Here is an 18,909-nt window from a genome sequence, read left to right on the forward strand (position 1 = left end):
GGATATCAGTCTTTGCTGTGATGAAACAACAACCCGTTTTCTCGCACGTTGCACGTTATAAGCAGATTGTTCGCTACAACATTGCACTTGACTGACAGCCAACCCCGAAAATCTGACGATGTGGGTTTGCATCGTCCAAGGTGCACTAGCCGGCTCAAGGCGTCATTATATTTCGAGCTTGATGATGAAAACACCCAATGTCATTACTCGCTGCGCAACATGCATTGCATGCTACCTAGGTGGCTCGGCGCTCTGGATGGCCACTGCCGATTGAGTCCTCCCGAGGGGCCGGTAACAAACAGCGTCGGCGGATCCGTCTCGAATAAAATAGTACTCTCTGTGCTATGAGGTTCTTTTTTCGAGCCCTTCTCTGTATCGCAGACCAGCGATAATGGTATGTGGTACGTTTTTCTGCTTGCTTCTGCACCCGATAGCTGATGCACCTCCATCGTGGTTGAGATTGGTGACCAGCTTGGCCCAGCAGTCTGGGTCCCGTAAACGCAAACTCCGATCCGGCCGGCCGCTAAGAGTTGCAACGAATGTGGACATCGATCGTTCGGGATACACTACGTCCGGTCTCGCCGACCCTGATCCAAGGTTATGGTCATTAGCTCAAAAGGGAAAGCTTGTCGCCTGACTGTCGAAAGGAACAGGCAGTGGACGACCGTCCAGACAGACACTTTCGAATTGGGATCTGAAACATAAGAATCCTGCTCGCTGCCTCTGGTCCAATCCCGTGTCTCTCAATTTAGTTGCGTTTCGCAACAAAAAGAAAAACATCATCCCCCACCATGTGGAGGGGCGGATCTACCCACTTCTGCCCTGGCTGATGGATAGGTAGGGGCACTGACAACTCAGAGGTCAGTCTCGGTGGTCTTGGCACCTACACATGCTCCTCCAACAGGCTGATCCACGACCACCAAGTGCAGGGAAGACCTTCGGAAAGTCTACCCACCGACTTTACCGTCTAATTGTGTTGGGACGACTCACGGTAAACTTGTTGTTTTGATTCCTCGCGTCCAATGGGCCAGAGGCATCGGTCGCGATGGTTCAGTGTTGGCGGACATCTGAGGACCCTGCGTAAAGTGGATAACTGTTCTTGTCTCATCGGTATCTCACTGCGTCACTTTGGCTTGTCCGCCGTTTTGGTTTCTCTCGTTCGCTTTCTCCGGCGCATCTTGGCTGGCTACTGTCATGGACCAGCCTAGGACGAATGCCCCATGGCATCCAACGTGGAGGTCTGGCACCGTCTACCGTGCGTCCACGATGACCGCCACTGCTCTCCGGCGGCAGCGATCTGTCTGTGTTTACCAAGGCTGAGTACGTGCAGCACACACAAGGTCGGAGCATGCCGTGGTCTGTACGGGTGCAACATGACTTTGTCGTCAAGTGTCATGGCACACTCCACTTCCAATGATTTCCTCCCGAGTGTTACAGTCACGAGGCGGTACGATGGTATCCGGCGTACGGAGTACCTCGATGAGCAACAGGAAACGGAATGGAAAGGTGAAAGGCCGGGTAACAGTCTAGGTCTACCATTCCTTTGACGAGGACCGTAACGGCTCAAGTGAGCAAATTAGCATCCACCGACTAGCCGTCGTTTTGACGAAGGATGGATATCCCCGACCATCGTCCGTGGTAGCTACGTTTGTTTCTGTTTCCTCCGTTCCGCGTTTTGTCCGGGGTACTTTGTCCTTGCCTTGCCTAGATCACCGTCCGCTTGAGGAACAATTTCCCTGGTGTACTTATGATGCACTAGCCCGTGGATTGCCAGTGGTAATTCTGATGCTCCTGCATATTTGCGAACAAACAATCGAAGATATTCCGTGAAATCAACGCGGAACAGCAAGTCCAGGGGTGTATGGGAAAAACAAGCAACGACGTCTCGAATCCACTTCCGCCACATCAGTCCCTTCTCGTTTCAACGGTACAAGCGCTACTGGTCCTCAGGGTAGACGGATTGTATAATAAAGCACGAACCGCTCTTTTCCATTTTCATCTATACTATCCTTAAGCCATCCCTTCACTCAACGGAGCACACAATCATCCACGGCTCATAATTCATCCTCACACACTTTGCAATCTCGGCCTTTCGACCTCGACTTTCGTTTCCCGCCCTCTCGATATACATCAACACACTCCAGCCAAACACCCGCACACAGCTTGTACAATTTCTTACGTCTCCACCCAAATATCAGCATAATGTCTTATAACACCAACCAGTGGCAAAACAAGCTGGCGGGTATGGTGCATCTTGATATGTGTTATTTATTTGTGCCATTGACTAATCATCCAACTAGACGCATGCCAGAGCTACCAGATGCCTCTTCCGGTATATCACGTTGTTTCGGACCGGAGAGGTAAGCAATGAATACGTTTATGTGCTTAGGAAATGTCAAAAGCTAATATTCTGGTTTAGGCGGCCGTACTGCTTGGTCTTGCCGTGTGGAAGTAGGCGGAGAGCTTATCCAAGCCAGGTTTTGGTTCGACGGCAAGAACCTCGAAAATGCCAAAGAGGATGCCGCTGAACTGGCTTTGAGCCGCCTCACCAGCACGAGATCGCCATCATCGGCAACTAGCCGGGGTAGCATCTGGTGATTGTGAGAGTCGTCCAATACCTTGCTGCTGGATCGGCATGATTGAGATGGCATTTCTGCACGTCCTAATTTGATTTACTACGGCGTTTTGTGTGTCCCCCCATATATCTAGCCCCGACGGCGTTTCTTTTGTCAGATTTGTTTTGTACAACAACAACAACAACCACCCTACGGCCCTGCACCTAGGTGTTCGCCCTGCTTCGGAGTAGCAGCAATCGCTCACACCAACCATCATCGATTTCGAAGGCGTTTACGACAGCCAAGGCTACGACGAGCGTGGGGGAATCCAACGGATGGTTCAGTTGGGTTGAACAAAAGCGGCGCTGTGGCAATCTGCTTGTTCTACCCGTCCGGAGCAAAGCCGTCTGTCAGATTGTGGGATTTCAATAACTCTGGAGTCTCGGTCATCACCGTCCCAATCATCAACATGGTCGATACGAGGAAATGATGCATGGAAGTTTGGAGGATGCTGGGGCTCGTTGACTCGCTAGGGATCTGGGTTGACTCTTGACCGCAAGTTGGCGGTCGAGTCCCTTGGTTCTGGGTTGAATTGCTTCTCCCTACCAACACTACTGGTGGCATCATATCTACGACAATGATTTGTTGGGGGATGGAATTCGACTGGGACCAGAAGGGATCTCCATCTGTCAGATGACAGGCTTACCCGACATTCTTTGGTTGTCTCACAACAGGGCGGACACCAAATGCCTATGATCTGCTTGTTTTGGGCTTTGGTTTCGTTTTCATATTTCAGTTGCCACTACTTAATACCCTTTTTTGTTCTGTTTTGGTTTTTCACTGGGTGGTAATCTACAAGGAGGAGGGATATCTGATTTAATGGCATTTTAATCAGCAATTTGGGGTGTCTCTCTTCTAGGAGAAGGGAGGGACAATTTGCGGGATGGCGAGGGTTCTTATTACAAGGGAGGGAGGCATCTACGCGAAAGTTTGGTCAAAAGTTTTGATTGATGTTGGGGCAGTCTAGGAAGAGAGGGGGGGAAGAGACTGGTGGGGGCAGACGCAAATTCGGGAGTTAATTCTTTGCGACTTTCTCAAAACGACGCTTGGGATGAGGGGAGATGACTGGCTGGATCCGGTCTGAGTGGTACAACGACAGTCATGAGCGTTACGAGGCTGGGCTTCTCTTTTGCTTTGACGACTGGTTATGTCATTTCCTTCCATCTTTGGTCTAATGAGTGAGCGTTTTAATATCTTGAATACCAGACTGCAATGTCAAGAACATATGGTCGGTTCAAACTGTTGACACGTGAAAGAGAATGATGTGTATGAGCTGACGATCTCGAGAATTAGCAGCCTTACACGACGATCTCGTGAACATCTGGGCAGCCCTACGGTCAAAAGCCTAACTCTACCAACGGAGCATAGAACGAAAACGCCAAACCGTTGTTGAAGAGATGACAATCAGGTTTGTTACACCAGGGGAAAGAATCTATGTAAGTGGTTAGCCAATGTAAAAGAAAGGTCGCTCTCCCGTGACCACCTGGCGGCATTCCACCACTGCGCCTCCCATGCAGCTCAACGTGGCTCTTGCATGACCAAGTCCCGATCTAGTCCTCTCGACAGTCTTCAAATTGGTGATTGTGTGCAACCTGAAACACGATCTTTTGTGGTATCTGGGATTAGTACGTACATGCTCCGTATAGTGTATATCCGAACCGAGGTAAAACAATTTGTTTCAGTCAACGAACGCTTCGGGACGGAGGGGAATACAAGACACGGAGCCGAGGCCGGGGCCGGGGTCGGGACCGCACCACATACCAAACCAATAGCTGGTTACTCTCCCATGGGCGGACTGTAGTAGATACGGCGCGGGGGCCCGAAGAAGAAAACGGAATTCGTTGGTCAACCACAAACACACAAATTTACGACGAAATTTTTACCGAATAGACGGATGACCGCCTGCCTATCCGCGGCTAGCCAGTTCTTAGATCGTTACTCAACGTCAAAGTACTTTGCTTCTTCAGAGGTTTACTACAGGCGTCCAGGTCCACAAAAACCGCACTTTGCCGTGGGGGTGTAGTGTAGAATAGTAAAATATGGTGTAGATCACCAGTCACCACCCATCATGCACCGCACAACAGGATACCGTTAGTGGGTACCTTGGATATGTAAAAGTAAAATCGATGCGGCTTCCTGCCTTGACTGAAGGTGGTGGACATGATATTGGACACCCCATCGAGAGTGAGGCGGCAAGTCATGACAAGACAAAGCCAGTCAAGACAAGGCGAGCCACACAAGAACAAGCAGAGCGTACAAAGTGTGGAATAACATGTGTTCGATGTATGTAGTATGGTAGAGAACTCAACTTGCTTGTTTACCTACTGTCCTTCCTGTACCGAACTCACCGCATCTAATGACGATCTGACTTGCTATGTCCAACTTGTCTTGACCGAACCGACTATGCTGCTGTTGAGACATTTGAGGCGGTCTAGCACCTCTTTGGCAGGAAACGAACCTCGGACTCGTAACCAGTGAGCATCCTTGTCTTGATGGCTTGTAGAGTACTGCGTAGATTCTTCGAAGGTGCATGTTGGTGGAGGTGGTGGGTTACCTCTACCCTCCCTGGGCCCAGCCCCAGGATCAGCCGATCAGGATCAGGAACCAGATCGGCTGCAGTTGGAGATCGCGGACTGTGGGTTGGTGGACATCAAGGTACCATGTTGACCTTGTCCAGATTAAACACCCCAAACAAGGAGGGCTGGATGGAAGGATGGAAGGATACAAGATGACGACGACTGATGGCCAGGTAGGGGACCAGGTTGGGTGATCAACGAACGCTGCCGCGTGGGGGGGGCCCACGTCCGAGTTGCCGGATGGAGTTCGGTTGTTGATCAGGGGAGCTGGGGAGGGGGGGTGGCTTTTTAAGGTTATGGTCTGTGCGTTCCCTCGTCGTTTTTTTGGGGGGGGGTTGAGCCGCAGCGGCGCACCAACGTCGTCCTCGGGAAAACTCCGGAAAGGCGGCTCCAAAAAATTGTTCCTGAAGTCCCGCTCTCCGGGGCTCCACTCGATGCCACTGCCGCCGGCCAAACATTGCAGAGTCCGCCGAGATCACGAGTGTTCGAGTCCCTCCCCCCGGCTGCTTCGCGGGTTCGTTGCGTGCGCGTAGTAGTGTCTGTCCGCCCCGTGTTTGAGTGGTGTCTCCCAAGCCGGCCCGCCCTCCGTCCGCCGCCTTCGTTCTCCCCCCCCCGCGCCGTGTGTGTGTACCCGCACCGTCGTCGTCGTCGTCGCAAGCCGATTGACCAGCAAACTCAACCACCACCATCACCACTACCGAACACCCGCATCACCACCACAAAAAAAGATGCCTGCGAGGTTGGGTCTCAGTGCCGCCTTCCGGTCCCTGTCCATCCGGACAAACCAGCAGCAATCGATTGCCGCCGCCGTGCAGGCGCGCACCCTCATCACAGATTCCACCACCTCGTCGAGGCTACCACCTAGAGTCCAAGTCCAGCAACAACAACAAAGGACACAACCATTCTCGACCGAGACTACCCCTCCTACCAACAGCAACAATGGCGACCTTGCCGGTATTGAAGGCCAACCACCAGTAGAAGTCACCCCGGAGAACGCTGCCGCCCTGTCCCAGCTGTCGGAGATCGCATACGGTGTCAAGGCGGCCGACGTCGCGATTGAGGGCCACAAGTACGGTTTGCCTACGCTGCCGCTGCCGTCGGAGCTGCACCACAAGTACCGCTACTCGGAGGTCGTCAACCACGCTACAAAGCTACTCATGAAGGATGGAAAGTTGAGCAAGGCGCAGAGGGTACGACGGTCCCTCCCCATATACACATTACTCCCACTTTACCTACGGCACCTCTGCTCAAACTACTTTGCGACCATAAAGCTAACACACTACCCTTTTTCTTAACATAACAGGACATGGCCATGATCCTAAACTACCTCCGCTCCTCGCCCCCTCCCAAACTCAACCCCTCGCGCCCTCTGATCCCCGGCCACCCCCCGGCCTCGCACCTGCCGCTCAACCCGGTCGAGTACCTCACGGTTGCCATCGACTCGGTGGCGCCTTTGATCAAGATGCGCGGCTACAAGGGTCTGGCCGGTGGTGGTCGCTCTCTCGAAGTGCCGCAGCCCATTCCGGCGCGCCAGCGCCGCTCCACGGCCTTCAAGTGGATCTTGGATGTGGTCAACAAGAAGCCGAGCAAGGGATCCGGTCGCACCATGTTTGCGCACCGCGTGGCTGAGGAGATTGTGGCTGTTGTCGAGGGCAGGAGCTCGGTCTGGGATAAGCGGATGTTGATTCACAAGCTGGGCACGGCCAACAGAGCCAACTTGAACTCGCCGGCGCTGCAGTTGAAGGGCAAGAGGTTCTGAGGTTGATTCTTTGATTGATTGACACCCTGTTAAGCCAACAACATAGCGAAGCCAACCAATCTCTGACCGACCCCCTTCTTCGGTGTATACTAGTTTTTTGTGTGTATGGATATGTATGCTACTACTTTGCTGCTGCTGCTGCTGCTGCTGCTGCTGTCGCCTCTGTGATGGAGCGAAAAAGCCGGTGAAAGGTTTTGGGCTCATTGCGTGAAGCCGGGTGTCTTGTCTTGGCTTGTTTGGTCACGGTTATGGCGAGGTTGATGGTAGCCAATGACCCCTGACTAACCGGACTCTTGGATTAAGAGATAACAAACATTACATACCACGTACAAAACATGTGGCTACCATATGGTTTGAATACATGTCAGCAGTGAATATCAGCCTGGAGTGATCCGGCCAAGATATCGACACACGGGTTGTACAATTTGTATACGAACTTCTACATAATTCTGAATACCACGGCTTGTTACATGATGAAGTTGTTTGCTGTCTTGTCAGATGACTTTTATTACGAACATCGCAGGAGGTCGAATAACTTGGGGTTTCGAATGGAGTTGTAGGAAGAGAGCCATCAACAGGAGCGATCCTTGTTGCGAGTAATCTTTTTGAAGTTTGCTTAGGAGCAGCATCGATAGTCATTAGGAAGTAAGAGGAAAGAACTTGATATTTATAACCAGTATATGATAACCGAGAACCGCCCACGTCAATTGAGTTTGTCGGTCACAGAAAGAGGGCTCCAATCACGCTCAGGACGATGCAGTGTGACAGGCAAAGACTAGGTACGCAAACATCCATCACATGCGCAATTACGTCTCCTAGATCACGACAACTTCAATTTATTATTTTACTCTTGCTTTTTCCCTATGTCCTCGCAACACGTTACATACATACATATACGCAATTTGAGGTTGTGGCTGAATAGAGAATCATCAAACAACTGTCGCTGTCTCGTGTGGAGCCAACGGCGGCGCAGCGCGTGGTCTGGTGGATCAAGAAATGCCGAGCATGGGATTCGGTTATTACCCTGACTCAGCTCGGGCAAGCAATGTTGGAGCTCTTCTAGCTCGGTCAAAAGAGCTCTTGAACGCAAAGTCCAGGTCCCCTTTCCAACGCCTGAACCTGGGGGCGGGCGGGTGCAGAGATCTTGGCGGGAGGCAAATAATCAACCTTAAATTTAAAGGGTACTTACTTCATCCAATTACATGATCGTTCATGTTCTTTGCAACATTACCCAGCTGAGTGGCAGCCCATGCGAAGCGGCGTTGGCTGATTACTCACTTCTACTTACTTGATATCTGCAACTTTTACCAACTCGGTCGTGTGATGACGGAATTCCGAAAAGGGCAACAAACAGATAACCACAACAACTGAACACAGCAATAACGCCCAGACTGCACACAACAACCCGTCCCGCCGCGAGTTGGCCCGTCATCCAGGTTTCTGGGATAGGTACTCAAGCCTTATGTACACCTTAAACCACAGGCAGGCAGTGACACTGCCCAGCACTTGCCCAGCCCGCAGTCTGTCTTGGCTCTACTGAAGTGTCGCTTGGTTTGTTACAGCATCCGTCTTCAAGCCCGTCGACTCGAGTATTCTGATCGGCCGCCGCTTGGCATTCGGTAAGGATCCTTGGCGAGGGGAGACCCTTACAAAAAGAGTGAGCGACTTCAGTTCCCAAGTAGAGGTAGCAGCGAGCGGCCTCCAACGTTTCGCCGAAAAGAGCCAGAAACGAGCGAAAAGAACAAAGGAAAAACAGAAGCTCACTTCAGTTGGTCGATCCGTCAGGACCGTCAGGACCTACCCACCGTTACAGCTAATGTACGCTCACACGTTCGGCAGCCGTCGCCCCGCAACATGTGCATGCAGGTGATCGACTGAAAGTCTGCTGGCAAGAACAGGAAGAGAAGCCCACCCGAGCCCAGCCTTGAAATCCACACCCAAGACCTAGAACCCGAAGACCCCAGCAACCCAAGACCCGAGCCTAGCCTATTGCTAGCATCCTGGTCTGCGCCTGTGCCTGTGCCTAGCTGCAGGTGTGGTGAAAGCACAGGAGGTTCACCCGACCAACAAAGTCGAAAACGTTGCAGCCTCCCCCTCCCCAGTCACCACTGCACCGCGCGTTTCTCTCTCAGTCTCCTCCCTTCTTCCGGTCCTTCTGTCCTTCCCCCTCTCGCACAACACAATGCTGGCTCGGCATATTGCGAGCTTACGGTATCGCCCTCCTGTTGTTATCCTCCCACGCTGACGACGCACGTCGCCCTTACCTACCGTATAACGGGGCCACACCGCCGCCGCTACACGACATCGCCATCACCTATAGAAGGAATCTTCACATCCTTTCACACGTCAAATACGACCGAAACAACGAAGCCGCTGCTCTAGATTGCATACAACATCAGCATCTACAGCTATAGCAACGACTTTTATCCTTACCGAATCTATATCCTTTTACTATAGATTGATCGAAAATACCCCCGTCCACCACCGGTATCGCATCAAAGCTTGCCCACCATGGCGCGTAAACAAACCCCGATCATGTCGATGGAGGCCATGTTAGATGAGGAGCGGAAAGAAGTTCTTGCCTTGCTGGAAGGACCCAACGGACAGGGATCGCGTTCTCGAGCTGGAAGTATGTTCGAAGACCGCTCACCCTCACCCTTCACGACGCCACGGACTTCCGTGCGCAGCATGCTAGATATTGGTGATGACCACCTTTCTGCTGGCTCCCCCCTCCCCCCTCCCATTTCCCCCGTGCTCTCTCATGCTAAGACCGCTTCGTCATATCTAGCCCCGGTACGAAGTATGCTGGACATCGCCCCTGGCCCGGCAAAACCCGTCCGCAGTATGCTCGACATCCCGGCCGCCACCAGCTCCAGAACGCCACTCAGCAATCCTAACTCGCCTATAGAACCCAAATCCTACAAGGGCCCGCACCCACGCAGCTTGTCGGATGCAGGAATCAAGCCGGTCGAGTTTGGCCCCAGGGCCTCGGCGCGGTCGAACCCGATGAACAGCTACCAGTTCGGCGACATTATCACCAACCCCAACCACACCGGTCAGGCCCTTCCCAAGCGAGTCACACAGGGCGGAAAGCGCCAGAGTTCGTCAATGGTTGAGGTTATGAAGAGCAACGACGTCAGCAATCTGGTCCTTCCCAGCGAGAGGGGACGTCACACCTCGCTCCCTGGCCCCGGTGTCTCGGCAGCGCGACCCTCGAATAAGTCCAAATCCAAGTCCCCACATGGTCGCTCCGGCATGCGTTCCAAGTCGCCCCACGAGTTGTTGGCCGAGCGACAACTTAGCCCTGCAGGACGTGCCTTGCTCGACGAAGCTTTGGATTACAAGATGAATACCGCGTACAGACACCTATCGGATGCGGCTCTTGTCAGGTCGGGGGGTAACCTGGCAGAAGTGACACTACGAAAAAAGTCGGACGATGCGCCTGGAAGTGGGAGATTGGTTAAGGACTATATGGGCCCGGATGGGGAACCTTTGGTGGAAGATAGTAGTGAAGACAATGAGAGTTCGTCCGAAGGCGAGCTAGACAGGGGCAGGAAAGCCGCTCGGAATACCACTGAAACCAAGGCAAAGCAAGCTCCAGAGCTTGCGCAAGGAAACAGGCAGGTTAAGAGCTTATTGGCTGCGGCAGAGGAAGAACGTATGTTCACACGCCCTTGCACACGTTATGGTGCGAGAGAGAGATTGCTAACGGTGTTGATGGTGTAGGCATTCAGGTGGAAAAGCAACAGCCTCAGTACACATACCGATCCCTTCTTGACGAACCCGCAATCACGGTAACCGGACCGTCAGGGCGAACCCGCAAGCCTGGAGTGCACCCTGCGACGAGCTTTGACCTCCCGTCATCCGGATCACGCACCCCTATGGATTCCGACACTGAGGCGGATCTTACCGATATCAAGCGCGCCCAGAAGCTGTCGTTCGCGGTGACCCAAATCATCAGCCAGCCCGAGGTGCATCGAACCATCCAAATCATTACGCGTGGCGATTACTCCCAGCTGGTTCAGGAGACGCAGGACGAGCACAACCAGCCACGCAAATATCTGGTCGCCACCGACCTTAGTGAGGAGTCGACACACGCTCTGGAATGGGCTATCGGCACAGTTCTCAGAGACGGGGACACCCTCATAGCTATTTACTGTGTGGACGAAGAAACAGGCATTCTCGGCGCCGACGGCAACTCGCTCGCAGCAAGCATGGTCCCCGACGACCCCAAGGCCATGAGAGAGACAGCCACAGCGCTCGACAGAATGGCCAATAGCAAGAGCGCCATACAAAACGGAGGAGGCGCGGGCAGCCTCTCTCCCTTGGCAGCAACGAGCATGGAGGCATCGGGCATGCTATCAACAGGCAACAGCTCATCGGCTATTGGCGAGGATCCATCGCCGACGCCGTCGCACTCGAGCCGGGAGCGCAGCAGGGCCGAGGAGGAGAGATACCGCGCGGTTCAGGAGATTAGTGATCGAGTGACCAAGCTGTTGCGCAAGACGAGGTTGCAGGTGCGGGTGATTGTGGAGGTGTTGCATTGCAAGAACCCAAAGCATCTGATTACGGAGGTGATTGATCATGTGAACCCGACGCTGGTGATTTTGGGGAGCAGAGGAAGGAGTGCGCTCAAGGGGTATGTCCTTTTTCCGATTTTTCTTTTTCCCCTTTACTTGCCTTGTTTTTTCAAATTTGGTACTAACACAGCTGGTGATGTGTAGTGTCATCCTCGGCTCCTTCTCCAACTACCTTGTCACCAAGAGCTCGGTCCCTGTCATGGTGGCCAGGAAACGCCTCAGGAAGCAGAGCAAGTACAAGAGGCTACCAGCGACGCACCAGGTCAACAATATCAATAACCCAACGGCGAGGAGCTTGGCCAGCGCAAAGATTGATTAGAGACAATCGGCGCCCCGTCGTGCGGGGAGGTGGAATTGAGCTGAGTTGCATTGGCGCCTTTTTTCTTGGTAGATGGACTGCTTGGTTGGTAGATGAGCTGTCTCGGATAGCAAAGAACGGTGGTTATATGGTTAAGGACAGTAACGCGTGGTGGATATAATGGAGTCAGTTATTTAACTCAACTCTTACGACGGTTTCAATCAAACGGGAAACCCGGGAAGGAAAAGGAATAATAAAAGTAAGCGTAGGATTAATTACAAACGGGACTTGCTAAGCAGGACAACACTGAAGACTTACGACAAAGGAAGTGAGGGTTAATCGGATTCAGCGATCCTTTTTGTGCTTAACAGAAGATCTTAACATCAATACCTATACGAATAGTACGATACATTCTTCTTAGTTTCATCAAGGTTACACATGTTATCTGTGCAATGGGTCGTTGGATTTTTGATCTCTTTTTCTACTTTGATCGATTTCTTTCCATGTCTATACCCAGAAGCGAAGAGGGCGGTGCGGATATAGAAATGACGATGACGATGACGATCTGATATTATTACTAGTAATGTTCTTCATGACCCTGGTTACTGGTACTGATCGCACCGAGGTCAATCAATGTCTTATCTCGCCGTACACCAACCTCCTGCCAGCATCCAATAGGTTAGTTAGCGTGGTGAACTGCAAAATGGCAGTAACTTTGCTGTCCGGTACAAACGATAGCTGCTTTACTCACCTTTAATGTCCTAAATAATGTAAAGTAGCGGTACCGCGCTAACATGTCATGTACCGGCAGAGGTGTACATATCCACATTGGATACCCTCTCTTAAGCCTAAGGTTCAGTTGTTGTTGATGTTGATGTTATTTTTAACGTTCTACTTCCGCCCCCCCTCGCAGGGCATATGAGACGTTCGTTCGTTCTCCAACTCATTTGCGTCCATTACCACACTGTTGTTGCAACTCTCGGCGAGTTTGGTAAAAGCTATACTATACTTTTGCCAACTAGACAACGAACCGAGTTACTACGGTATATACACTAGTGTACTATTGATTTCCACCACTACCGGCTTAAAGTGCCCTACTACATACCTGCTCAACCCTGGTCATCAAGATTGTTAACCGAGAATTGCCGTATCTTTCCCCTCTCTTTCTCAGTCTTCATCTTGTCACTTTCTCTTCCTAGTCAAGCTGGTTCACGTGAGAAGACCGAAGAGAGGAGACTGAGCTTAGCCATTGTCAGCTGATAAGAGAAAGCATACCCTTGTCGTGGATGTTGGACTGAGAGGACCGCAGAAAGGGGGGGTGTGACCAGATACTCGACAAGGGCTTTGGTTACACAGTCAAGTGAGAAGGTATCAGTGTACCGATGCCATGTCTTCTTCTTCTCACAGTCCAGTCCAGTACGTAACTTGTTTTGCTTCTTCTTCTTCTATAGGACTTTCTCCCGACAACAATTCTAGTCATTGGATGGACGTGATTTGCTTGAGGCTTGAATCTTGAACAACAACTCTTCGTCGTCTTTCGGAAGTCCGTCCCGTTCGTTGTTAACAAAGTCGTAATGGATGGACCTGAGGGGGGGAGGAGGAACTCCGTCCTATCAGTTTATCGATAAGTCTAAGAAGCGGGGCGATACGTAACCGACCAATTGCCCCCGCTTTTCTCTCAAAATGCCCCATCCACATCCATGACAACGATCGGACGGGTCCGTGGGTTCGACGGATGACGGTTTGGTTTGGTGGATCCACTTAGGTGGATGACGTTTTGGTTTTGACAGACAGATGATGGGAACGAATATGTTTGACAAGGGGATAGAAATATGCGAATTTGTATGTGGTTTGGTGGCTTAGCTTGGAAAGCATATAGAAGAGGGCGTAAAGGAGGAGGTCGGAAGGGAAAGAGAGAAGAAAGAAAGAAAGAAATGGGAAAAAAAATAAAGAGAAAAGAGAAAGAAGAGAGAAAAAAAGGGAGGGAAGTCGGGAAATGGAAGGGAGGGAAGTTGGGAAATGGAAGGGAGGGAAGTCGGGAAATGGAAGGGAGAGAAACTGAACCGCTCTTGTCAAACGCAACCACTCAACCACTCACACACTGGAGCAACCTCATTCCGGTCTAAAAACAAAAGACGGACGGGGAGACGGGAGAAAGAGATGAATAGGAACCGCTCACTGGCAGCAAAGACGGAGGAGATTGAAAACGATTCGACAAACTGTCATGTGGTGGAACACCAGTTTGTAGGCAATAATCACCCAATGGGAGTTGTCTGCTATCCTCCCTTTGGACTGTCCAGCACTGCAGTGTAGCGAACAAACGAACAAATCAACAAAGACGTGTAGACAAACGGAAGACGGTTGTAACAAGTGGAAGTCAACTGAACTCGGCGGTGGGGTTGTTGTTGTTACTGGCTATGTGTGTCTCACGGGAGATTCCTCGTCCAGCCATTTCGTTTAGATGGGTTCTGCCGCCGTCGCCGCAACGCATGTGCGCGCGTGAGGACCGTTGACGCTTGACGGGATGGAGGGTGGATGCGTTGGACGATTGGTCTTGACCGTTCAAGGGTTCTCTATACCTACCACTGTGAGAGATGGTGGTGTGGTGGGGAGGAAGGAGACGAGTGAATTCCACTTTAGTTGGAAGAGGGGAGGACAAGAAGGAAGGAAGAGAGTGGAGGGGGAGGGGAAGGGGGACTGCCGCCGCCATGGGAGAGGGTAGACACAGGACCAGGGCATGGGCATGGGCATGGGCATGGCATGGAGATGGGGCTGGGGATGGGGATGGGGATGGTACTCCAAGGTGGAGATGATGGAGACTTTCCATCGACGACAACTGGGGACTTGAATGGATGTTCCAACTTTGTCCCTCCCCCACCGCACACCACATTCCATACACTACACACATGCCATTCCACCCACTCTAGTGTATTCCCAACTCGACCACTAGCCCCATTCTATACAGCCGCCGCAAGGCATCTTTTTGTCGACCAAGATAGCAAATCCCATCTGATCGCTCGACAGGGTCAGAGTCTTGGCTTATCTCGCTGCAAGCACTTTAACGGTACCTCTCTTGTTCCTCAGCAAAGGTACTACTCCCCCCCTCCAGATCCAACCTTGGCGCCCAAACGCCCCCCCAGCTGCCGCATTCCATCCCATCGAAGGAAGGGTACATCCATCCCATCCACCACCATCCGCAGCAACATCCCAGAGTGCCCCGTCTTTCACCTCGACATCTCAAGGCACCAGGTCCACCACATCCGAAAGAGGGCCCCGATACCTTGACCAAACCACCACGACCATTGGCGGCGCATAACCAGCAGAGCCAGGCGACCACGATAGCGACTTGTTAGGAAGAGCGGCGACCCGTTTTCTCGACCGCGCAAGCAGGCAATTGGCGTCAATCGGTGTTGCGACCAGTTGCGATTGCTGCCTTGCGCCCAAATCCTCAGAAGGAGACGGCCACTTCGATCCGATGCAGTCACTCTTCACCGTCAACAGCAACATATCACTCATAAGCCTAACCATTGCGCCAAGCGCCTGGGTCGCTACTCTTGTCGTCTTCCTCTTCTTTCTCTACTTTTATCTGCCGCAACTCGTCTCCTTGAAGGCCTTGTTCTTCCGCTTCAACTTCCTCGATAAAGCCAACAAACACGCCGGCGCATACTCAGCTGCGCCCAGAGACCCAAGATATCGAGAGGGGATTGAAGACATCAACCGTCGCAATTGGAATCGCAACCATTATCAGCGTCAGTATCGCGGCGCCGACTACGACAGCGACGACTACTATCAACAGTATCAGTATCAGCACCAGGATTATCCACACGACGACGGTGGCGTGCAAAGGATAGAAAGAAAGGAACTACATTACCGGCAACATCAACAGAAAGCCATCGCCGATAAGCAACTTCCGGCGCTATTAGAATTCTTTGGCAGGAAGAAAAGCAACGACAGCAACATCAGCAGTGGCGGCGTCACTTCCACTGACAGCCCCAGGAAGTTGACCAAAGAAAGAGACAAGGAAAAGAACCGAGGACTTTCCTCGTTCGGTCGCAAGATCATCTACCGCACCAGCAGAGATTCTTCACCGAGTCAAGTCCCCAGCAGCGCGCGCCACGTCATCAGCTACGGCCCGCGCCAAATCTTTGCCAGCCATGACAGCTGCAACGGCGGCCCCGCCGAAGAACCTAGGGCATCTCGACCATCTTCTCGACGATTCACTGGAGGACTTCGAGCACTGTCACTCGCTCCCGGTAAGCCGGAGCAACAGCCGCTTCTTCAGCATCCCCCTTCCGACTACTTCAGCCAAAGGCGAAACTCCGCACCCCCAACATCCCCATCATCACCAGCAGGCGACACCGTTCGGGTACCCATCAGTGCACTCGGGCTTCCGGAGCGACGACACGGAGAGCGACATGAGCGACCAGGAGGTGGATGGCGGGGAAGCGTCACACGGTGGCTACAGCCCGCCAGCGTGGAGGCGCCTCGCCAACGGCGACCGCAGCAGCGGCTTCTGGCGCAAGGCTAATTCGCGTCTCAACGCTATCGACCCGCTCTTGTTAAGCGGGTTCGGTGGTCTCGGCGGCGGATTAGGGAATGGCGGGTGGTCAAGAGATTTCGAAACTAGTCCCGAGTATGATAGCATGAATGAAGACGATATGGACCAGGACGCAATCTTGCAGAAAGCCATCAGGACAAGACTACCAACGGGAAGCCTAAGTCCCGAGAAGGAGAGGAGTCCGGAACCAGAGTATGCGCGGCGTCAGCAGTTGCAAAAGCAGGCCGAACGCCAACAGCAGCACCAAAGGTTGGCGCCGGTGATCGAGGAAGACGATGTCAAGATCAAGGAAGAACCGATGGAGGAGGATGCGGGCATGGTTTTGAGGGGGTTACCCCGTAAGGGCCCTGATAACTGTTCGTTTGCTTTCTTTGTTCCCTTTCATCATCCATCACCCTTTCATAGCTCCCAAATGAGAGATCCATCATGACATAAGAAAAGTAAGACATCTGAACGGCTAACTCCGTCACTCCACTGTAGACTTCCGCTTTGCGGTCAGGGCAGAAGTCCATCAACGCACAGAACCCATTGAAACAGCCGTCACTTTTTTGCGCAAATGGCTCGGCCCGTTGACCACCTCGTGGTCTTCCATGTTCCTGTCGGGCCTCGTAGCCATTCTTTCCTATGCCGCCATGCGCTCGCTCTTTCAGCCGGCGTCTATGAGCCCCGTGCCTGATCTCGTCAAGGTGGCCGGTGTGGCGCGCTCCTTTGAGCCGCTCATTTACTACTCCGAGAATGGCATTCAGCAAGTGGGCGACCTGCAAGCGACCGGCGTGGCGGTATGGGATCTAGGCGAGAGTGTTCGCAGCAGTAACCTCACGTCGGCACCTATCATCGTCAAGGAGCTGGACGAGTTGAGCGAAAGTCTCAAAACGCTGGCTATTGAACTAACTAAATTCTTCGCCAACGTAGACGGTGACATCGACGGGTATGTCCTCCTCCCCTCTATATCCCCTCCCATTCATATAATCATTATACTAACGAAGTACTGCAGCATCCTAATAGTAATGGACTGGGCCCGCCGCGAGCTCTCCCAACTCCAACACCTCCCTTCCCCGCCTCTTTCCTCCTTCTTCGACAACGTCCACAACCTCCTCTCCGCCTTCGGCATCCTCGAAGACCCCTCCACCTCGCAACCCACCCGCCTCGGTCTCATCGCCACCTCCCTCTTCGGCCCTTCCACCCCACAGCGCACAAGGACCACTCTCCAGCGCACCTTCAACGAGTTCCTTGCCGTTCTAGAAGAAGCCATCACCAACGAACTGCAGCACTCCCTAGCCATCTTTGCCCTCTTCGAAGCCATCGACCACCAATTCCTGAACCTCGCGCGCACCGTCGTCCGCGAAAGTTCCCTGCAGGAAGAACTACACGCAGATCTACTGTCCTCTCTCTGGACCAGAATTCTTGGCGCCAAAGCGAGCGATATCCAGAAATACGAGCGGAACCGCCTCCTTCTGCTAAACGTCCGGGAAAAGACGGTGCGCAACAAGGGGATCTTGGTGGAACATAACCATAAGCTCCTGGCGCTGAAAGCGTCCCTGGAGAATCTGCGGCGGAAACTGGTGTCTCCGCTGGTTAGAAGCGTGAATAGCTCGACTTTGACGATTGATGAGCAGATTCGGGGATTGGAAGACGTGGGTGTTTATCTCGAGGGCGTGAGGACGAGGCAGAAGGGGAAGCTGATGGAGATGTTGTATGGTGGGGGTAGTTATAGGGCCGGGATTGGGTCGGACGGGGGCGGCGGGCAGGGAAGTGGTGGTGGTGGATATGGAGGAGGGCAGTATGGGGAGCAGCAGAGGGAGGTGAGGTTGGTTGCTGATGCTGGTGGTCACGGTTATGGTTATGGAAGTGCAAGTGGTGCGACTAGGAGTGTGCATGAGTCGCATAGGGGGGAACAATGAGTAGTTAGTGTGAGGTCTGATGAACGTTGAGTTATGGATGGTATGGGTACCGTATGGATTGGATTGGATATTATGGACATGGATATGGCATTTGGGAAGGGAATGGACACAAAGACGATGGAAGGGAACATCAGCATACTCGGTGCTTGAGGTGTATGGGTGTATGGGTGTACTAGGGTGTTGGTGTTTGTGTGAACCGGAACGGGGGGATCTTATGGTTTTGTCTACACACTTCTGCATCGGTTGGTTCTGGTCTGGCTTTGTGCTTTACGGTAAGTGAAAGGGGGCCGGCTGGTCTGCTTTCCATCATCATTGGGATACATCAATTTTCTTTTCAGGACTACTTGCTTGTCTTTCCTTTCAGTTATTTCCTATTGTTGTCAGCATTATGGGACAGTCATTCACTCATTTGAATACGGAGTTATGTGCCTTGGGTACAACGGCCGGAGAAAGGGAGTTACTCCAGGTGTTGTCACTGGTGGTTGTCTCTTTGTGGGGGCTTCATAACCCTTTCGGACTAGTCTAGGTTTATTACTATGGTAGGTAGATAGGCGTTTCACTCTGCTCATTCAATTCTAGTTTACTTTGATCTTTTCTGATCACAGACAATTGTGAGATATGC

The 18,909-nt window shown here is 52.4% G+C and overlaps 4 protein-coding genes across 4 annotated transcripts; all 4 read left to right on the forward strand.

The window, feature by feature from the left end:
- Positions 1-2,028: 2,028 nt before the first annotated feature.
- On the forward strand, positions 2,029-2,598 carry NEUTE1DRAFT_148545 (uncharacterized protein; the record flags this gene model as incomplete). The annotated part of the gene is made up of 3 exons (XM_009855818.1): positions 2,029-2,242; positions 2,301-2,360; positions 2,420-2,598. 3 exons carry the CDS (start codon positions 2,203-2,205, stop codon positions 2,596-2,598), a joined length of 279 nt encoding a protein of 92 aa, XP_009854120.1.
- Positions 2,599-5,655: 3,057 nt separating this feature from the next.
- Positions 5,656-7,088, forward strand: NEUTE1DRAFT_124451 (uncharacterized protein; the record flags this gene model as incomplete). The annotated part of the gene is made up of 2 exons (XM_009855819.1): positions 5,656-6,381; positions 6,495-7,088. The coding sequence occupies 2 exons, from the start codon at positions 5,920-5,922 to the stop codon at positions 6,948-6,950; spliced, it is 918 nt and encodes a 305-aa protein (XP_009854121.1).
- A 2,397-nt stretch (positions 7,089-9,485) lies between these two features.
- NEUTE1DRAFT_48460 (uncharacterized protein) lies at positions 9,486-11,849 on the forward strand (the record flags this gene model as incomplete). The annotated part of the gene is made up of 3 exons (XM_009855511.1): positions 9,486-10,608; positions 10,677-11,589; positions 11,675-11,849. The coding sequence occupies 3 exons, from the start codon at positions 9,486-9,488 to the stop codon at positions 11,847-11,849; spliced, it is 2,211 nt and encodes a 736-aa protein (XP_009853813.1).
- Positions 11,850-16,243: 4,394 nt separating this feature from the next.
- On the forward strand, positions 16,244-18,892 carry NEUTE1DRAFT_124453 (uncharacterized protein; the record flags this gene model as incomplete). Its single annotated transcript, XM_009855820.1, has 3 exons — positions 16,244-16,742; positions 16,867-17,314; positions 17,381-18,892. 3 exons carry the CDS (start codon positions 16,244-16,246, stop codon positions 18,285-18,287), a joined length of 1,854 nt encoding a protein of 617 aa, XP_009854122.1.
- Between the last annotated feature and the right edge of the window lie 17 nt (positions 18,893-18,909).

The sequence above is a fragment of the Neurospora tetrasperma genome (genome assembly GCF_000213175.1).
Source record: "Neurospora tetrasperma FGSC 2508 unplaced genomic scaffold NEUTE1scaffold_6, whole genome shotgun sequence".
Taxonomy (NCBI): domain Eukaryota; kingdom Fungi; phylum Ascomycota; class Sordariomycetes; order Sordariales; family Sordariaceae; genus Neurospora; species Neurospora tetrasperma.